Source organism: Amphiura filiformis, chromosome 3 (genome assembly GCF_039555335.1).
Source record: "Amphiura filiformis chromosome 3, Afil_fr2py, whole genome shotgun sequence".
Lineage (NCBI taxonomy): Eukaryota > Metazoa > Echinodermata > Ophiuroidea > Amphilepidida > Amphiuridae > Amphiura > Amphiura filiformis.
The window spans coordinates 47,450,810-47,457,670 of NC_092630.1; the positions used below are offsets into that span (position 1 = coordinate 47,450,810).

Below are 6,861 nucleotides of genomic sequence, written 5' to 3' on the forward strand. Positions count from 1 at the left end.
ACACTTTCATTCGTAAATCGTTACCTAAAGGCCAAATTTCAATTGTGAAGTATATATTTATACCCCACCCCTCCACTCCCCAAATATTATTATTATTAATATTATTATTATTATTATTCCCTGTACTTGGGACTGTTGGGGAGACCACTCCCCAAATATAATTGTTGAGGGTATAACCACAGATTTATAGAAGGATCCAGTTCCTGATAAACACAGGAAGTTCGCCTGATACGATTATGTTGTATATACAGCCCTCTGGTATTTTAAAAAGTTTGTTGCCATGTAGATTATCGTAACAATGACAAATCACGATGACACATAGTACTGGGGATTTTCCCAATTGCGGGTGTTCAGTTTCGACAGGAATAAAGCACTGTGAGAATGAAGCATAATAAATAAGGCGTGCAAGTGCAGTGGCAACCTGCTCTGAAAGTGAGACTTCTAATTGAAAATTATTGATAACAATTAACAACTGATTTGATGCCGGAAATATTTCTCAAGTTTTCACTGAAGCATAACGATTTTATGATAATGTTTGCCCGGTGAGCCAATAATTGATACCGGGGAATAAACCAGAGTGCTGTATCACGTAAGCATGATAAGCGTTTTTAGTTGCGGTGTATACACGTACACACATGTAAGCAATACATGCAGGAGGACATTGAAAAAGGTAGGTAAAATATATGAAACTATAAGGATTATGAACATGATGAACAGTGCAATGAACAGTGAATTTGTGTACATGTATGATGTAAGCTTGCGTAAACGATTTTAATGGACTAATTTGATCAATAATAATAATTGTATTCATTAATTGAATATATAATATTAAGGGTGTGTTAAGAAACACAAAAGAAACCCGCAATGTCTTGGATTTCATAGCAGTGTGAAAATTGTGTTAATGGTATTTCATTTTAAGCCCGATTATACTAGGGGTCAAGACTACGTATCCCTGATCATGGGCGTCAATCCTGGGGTGAAAAGGGACTTGCCCCCCCACACACGTTTCGACAAAATGACACATTATTTGTTCCTTTCTGCCAATTTTTGACAATTCAAGCTGATTATCGCACACACATGTACATTTCAAGACGGATTGACGGTAATGCCCTTAGGAGGGCTATAATTTCGGAATGACTTTAGCGTGACAAAGAGTTCTAGTTTTTTTGACAAATATTATTCTCGATCTCAATTGTCGTTTATGGAGCGCTCGAATGCTCGACAGATTTCAAAAAAGCTAATACTATTAACATGCCGGGGTAAAATGATGTCAAATATATATTATATATGTTTTGAATAATTATATCTGACACAAGCATCTTTGATGAAGATGTGAACTGGATTGATGCATAATTAGCTCAGATCTGGTGAGCTCTGGTGTATGGAATAATTATGAAAGATCAAAACAATCCCAGCAGATATTTCCTTAGAATAGACACATAATATGTTAATCATGATATCATAATCATAATATGTTAATCAGCGATGTGACTACATTGAATATGATGAATATGTCTAACATAATTGCATTATTTATATTTTGTAGATTCATTATGATGCACGCCTATACGACCAAACACATCACTGTTGCAAAATAGACCTTCTTTCTTGTGGTTATCCGAACTCTTCTCCATTATAGCATAAGCCACTTTTCGGGATCATTGTGAAGACTGATCTTAACGACTGACACGATAAGGAAATAATGATCCTTAACAAAATGAAGTTCGATTTACATTTCATCATTATTGCAGGTATATTGCTTGTCATTATCAACAGTATATTTATCCAACTTGTTAATGCCTCACAATTACTAGTGGCAGATAGAGAAATCGCCGATGAACGGCGAAATGGACCAAGTCTATCTCAGGGAGATTTGTCGCCAATTCCAGACCACCGACAGAAAGGAAGACTACTGAATAGAATTCTTAGAAGAGTGGATACAAATATTCATGGTAGCATTTTTCATCAGACGTCCACCAGGAGGATACGCCTCCGCTCTAACGAACCAGCAACTAGAACAATACATAGACAACACGATGGTTATGACAATGAAGGAAGTAAGCAAGATACCGAAGTCGTCAGTCTTTCAGAGCACACTGCCAGCGAAGATCAATATCAAAGGACTCCTAACTCAAACGTCAATGATCCCAATGCAGAAAGTAGCATTCTTGAACAGAAACGCAGATACCACCATGTCCATGGTTACGACATTGATCTCAGTTCTTCAGGTATTACTTCAATTGCTGACGCTCTGACACGAATTCAATACCCGTTGAATGACATCCGTTCTCTAAATCTAGCCAACAATTCCATCAAGGACATTCCAACTGGTGCCTTTAACAAGCTATCATATCTACAATGTATTGATCTAAGCAACAATTTAATCAAATCTTGGGACAGACGAGTTGCAGGTGATATTACTCAAGATCTGCCCTATTTAGGTAAAATATCGGTAGCAAACAACAGACTTGCTGACTTGCCATTTTTCGGCTTCAGCAACAAATCGATTGACCGCAAACCGGTAATCATTGTCGCAGACAACCCGCTTCTCTGTGATAAGGAAATGTACACCAGAATGTTTCGTAAAGACATCAAGAATGAAGCGGTCAGATTTGTCGATGCAAGTTGCTTCAGTCCATTCCTAAACACCGACACTCCCCTTTTTAATGCAAACAACAGTATCAACATTGAAGAAAAGTTCTTTGCAGAACATGATACTAGACACCCTTGTCCAAAAGGCTGCCAATGTTATACCAGATCAGTCGATGTTCAACACTACACCAAATGCAATGGAGACGAAACGGGAGACAGTATTCCACAAGATATATGGAATGGTACTAACGTATTGGAACTTGAGGATTTTGCTATCGTTAGGATTCAAACAAATTCTCCCATTTCTCGTCTGGTATTATTGGAAGAATTACACGCCAAAGATATCAATCTGAAGTATATAGCTAATGGGGTGTTCACTGATCTTGTTCATCTCAGACTCCTTGATCTGTCAAAAAACGAAATATCCACAATTACGCCAGCAAATTTTAGTGACGTTCCTTCACTGGAAGTTCTATTACTAGCAAACAACAGCATCAGAAGTATCGCACATGATAGCTTCGATGAGCTGAAACATCTTCGGAATTTAACACTCAACAACAACTTTTTTAATGGTCTTCCTGTAAACGTGTTTGACTATAATAAGAAACTAACCTACTTGACACTACACGGCAATGAGATTGACTTCTTACCAAGAAATGTGTTTGAAAATAACACTGCGTTAGAATATCTGAGTCTTCCAGACAAATGGTATTGTAATTGCAGTAATATGTGGCTGAAAGATTGGTTAAAACAGGACGATAGTCCAGTCAAAGATGTTAACGACATTATTTGTGAAGGTAATGGGGTTAGTCTAGTTGACACTCCGGATTATTATTTCAAAGAAAAATGTGATCATCACACGCAGTTGACTCTTCCAACTGCTGCTGCTGCCATTGTCTTTGTTCTTGTGTGTGTTCTTCTTCTGCGCAACAGAGAACTTGTGCTTGTGACCATCTATGCGAATACTGGATATCGCTTTTGTAATCGCCGCATTAGACAACAGGATAGTGAACAAAGACCATTTGATGCCCTCATTGTATACGGTCAATCGGACTTTGACTTCGCATATGAAACACTATACCAGACCTTACATACTTCTTATAGAATATGTTTCGACCATATTAATTTTATACCGAATACAACTGATCATGAAAATATCCTAACTGCTGTCAACTGCAGTAAGAGAGTCATACTAGTGCTCTCGCAACATTTCATTTCTGATGAATATTGCCAACTTGCTTTTACCACTGCCCATCAAGAGAACATGAGAGATCACGTGAATCGCATTATTGTAATTCAAACGGAGAGGATTGATAACTCTAATCTACCCTCAGATTTGAAAGTTTATCTTTCCAGAACTACGAAGAGTAAAATCTGGAAGGATAGTAGATTATTTTGGCAGAGACTACACTATCGCATGCCAGATAAACCATCCATGCAATCTGATATTCCCACGGCCAATAGGCCTACTTTGATTCATCGTCATAGGTCAGGTAACTCCTTAATACTCGATATAAGTCCAGATGAACAGCTTCAACCATTGCTGTCTCTTCAGCATCAGGATTCAAGTGATGTAAGTCCAGATGAACAGCATCAACCATTGCAGTCTCGTCACCTTCAGGAGTCTGGTGATGACTTATGTATACGGGATCCGCAATATATTGGTAACTCCTTAATACTCGATATAAGTCCAGATGAACAGCTTCAACCATTGCTGTCTCTTCAGCATCAGGATTCAAGTCATATAAGTCCAGATGAACAGCATCAACTATTGCAGTCTCGTCAGCTTCAGGATTCTGGTGATGACGATGATGACTTATGTATACTGAATCCGCGATATAGTGAAAGAACTCGGTCCGTTGATAATATTTTGGAGATCGCTAACAGTTCTCACACAAACTGTGAATTTGAGTGTGAAATAGAGTCGGCTTCTCGAAGAAAACTTTGTGTTCAGGCAAAACAGTCACCTAAACATGCTAAAGAGGAGACATCCAATAGGTCTACCTTAAGACTTGATACAAGTGGTCGCCGTCACGCGGACCTTTTGCATTCCGAACAAGGGTCTTGCACACCGATGTCCAGAATTCTGCTCGAATGGCCACAGTCGCAAGATTCAGACGGCTGTGTGGAAGAGCAAGTAGTCTCTTCTTTGGTAACTACAGATGAAGAAAGTTTAGATGATTATTGTGATGAACAACCGACATTTAAAGGAGGACAATTGACGCTGTTATAGCCCAGGATGAATACAACTAAGTACAAGATTAGTGTTTTAAGACTGAAAACTATAGTTTGTTTATCACTTATCATTTAGACCAGAATTGGCCTGGGGGTCATAAAGGTGGTAGGCTATATGGGTATGTGCGGCGGTCAAGGGTGCCCTTTTCAGGCTCTCCGGCAGTTCCTTGAGACCCCGGCTTGAGACCCATTTTGATCATGCTCCGGTTCTTTGAGCCTCAAACTCTGACAATTGTAGCTCTCTAGTTCAAATTTCCAAATTTTTGAAATTTTAAGCTCCACCGCCTATAATATTATAAGCCCCACCTGAAAATCAGGTTTTTTTTTAAATTGAGTGCCCCCGGCCGGGAAATGGCTCAGTTAAGTTCCTCCATGGATATGCCACATATCCTTTATTCCTCTGATAGCAGCCGCCAACCCCGCTAAGGCGAATGCAATTTTAAGAACCATTGCTCTAAACTTGTACTTCCATGTTTAGAAGCTTTTAGACAGACCATGGACAGACCACTGCTCAGAGAATCATTCGTCTTTTTACTGGGGTGTGGTGAAATGTACAGGGTTGTGATTTACCGACGGGCATACTTGTAAGAGGGCACTGGGTACCCTTCTTTGGCTACATAGGAACCGGGAGTTTTGCGGGGCTGAACCCCCTCCAAGCCTCCTCCACCCATAATATAATTCCAGATGAAGTAAAACAATCTGACTAGATACCCGGAAAATTGGTGTTTTTGAAGGGGATTCATCCCTGTGCACGTTAAAGTGTCAGAGCTATTCGAAAAGAGAAGGGGGCCATCCCCGGTTCTTCTATATCTGCACTCATCGTCTCTAGGTTCCAGAGTTCTTCTCGCTTGGCCCTAATAAGGTGTTGAGAAGTATTTAAAGGGGCATTTCGTGATCCACAGCCTCATCCCCCACTTTTCACAAAAAAGTTGAGATTTTTACACCACTGGATACCTCTGGCTACATAATGTTTATGTACAAAATATTTCTTGCAGATTAATTCGTTTTACAAAGATATCGTGAAATTTGAATTTCGTTCTGGTGCACCAGAACGAAATTACAACGCATTGTCTATGGAGCAGTGTAATACACATAATCATGCATAACCAGGCGCGTAGCAAGCGGGGGGACAGGGTGGACGAAGTCCATGCACAAAAGCGAAAACGAAATAAGGGCTGATAATGGAGAGCAGGGCCGGATTTTTATACCATTGGGCCAGATGGGCCCTGGTCCAGGGCACCAAAAATTGCCCTATGCATCTTTCTTTTAACCCCAATAACAGCATGTTTTTTGGTCAAAATTGCAAATTCGAATAGCGAAATTCATGTCGATCTGGGGCTAAAAATAGTCTGAAATTGAATTGAACATTGAACAAAATATGTTAGCAGTGGTGGCGCCACGGGGGGGGGGCAGAACTCTTGCCCCCCTGTTTTCCCCAGAAAAAACCTAAAATTACGAAAATGTCCACTTTTTGAGTTTGTCCCCCTGAAATTCACTATGCCCCCCCCGAAAAAAAAAAATTCCTGGCGCCGCCACTGTATGTTAGTCCTCCTTAGTCCCCCTTAAGTTAAACCAAAAGCCACTGACTTGAGTGCACAAGCCTTTCTCTGCACGTGAGTTCGGGGCCTCCAAATTTTGGCCTGGCCCAGGGCCCCATAAGGTAGGCTAAATCCCACCCTGATTAAAAGGGCCCATACTGCTCCCTTGTCCATGGGCCCCTGATGCTCTTGCTACGCCCCTGTGCATAACTCGCAAACGCAAAATCGGAATCAACTGAAATTTTGGAAATAAGCTTTTTTCGTGGATATCTACTGAAAAATTTCATAAAAAGAGGATGCTAGGATCACGAAATCCTCCTTTAACTAGAACTACTAGAACTATTCCCAGTGTTTTCAGAACTACTTTAGGGACCGTTCACAAACACTTGTTAGGGGGACCTGATGCAAAAAATGATCGCGAAAACTTTTCTGCCCCCCCCCTTCAGATCTCAAAAATTTCAGCCCACCCCCTTTTTTTTTGACATGAAAATTATTG

General features: G+C 40.2%; 1 protein-coding gene across 1 annotated transcript; it reads left to right on the plus strand.

Annotated features, from left to right (window-relative positions):
* The first annotated feature begins 628 nt into the window (after nucleotides 1-628).
* On the plus strand, nucleotides 629-5,317 carry LOC140148627 (uncharacterized). The gene is made up of 2 exons (XM_072170648.1): nucleotides 629-670; nucleotides 1,547-5,317. The coding sequence occupies exon 2, from the start codon at nucleotides 1,703-1,705 to the stop codon at nucleotides 4,823-4,825; it is 3,123 nt and encodes a 1,040-aa protein (XP_072026749.1). The 5' UTR covers nucleotides 629-670; nucleotides 1,547-1,702; the 3' UTR covers nucleotides 4,826-5,317.
* The last annotated feature ends 1,544 nt before the right edge of the window (nucleotides 5,318-6,861 follow it).

Coding starts and splice junctions, on each gene's coding strand:
- LOC140148627 (XM_072170648.1), top strand. CDS start 1,703: ATGATCCTTAACAAAATGAAGTTCGATTTACATTTCATCATTATTGCA.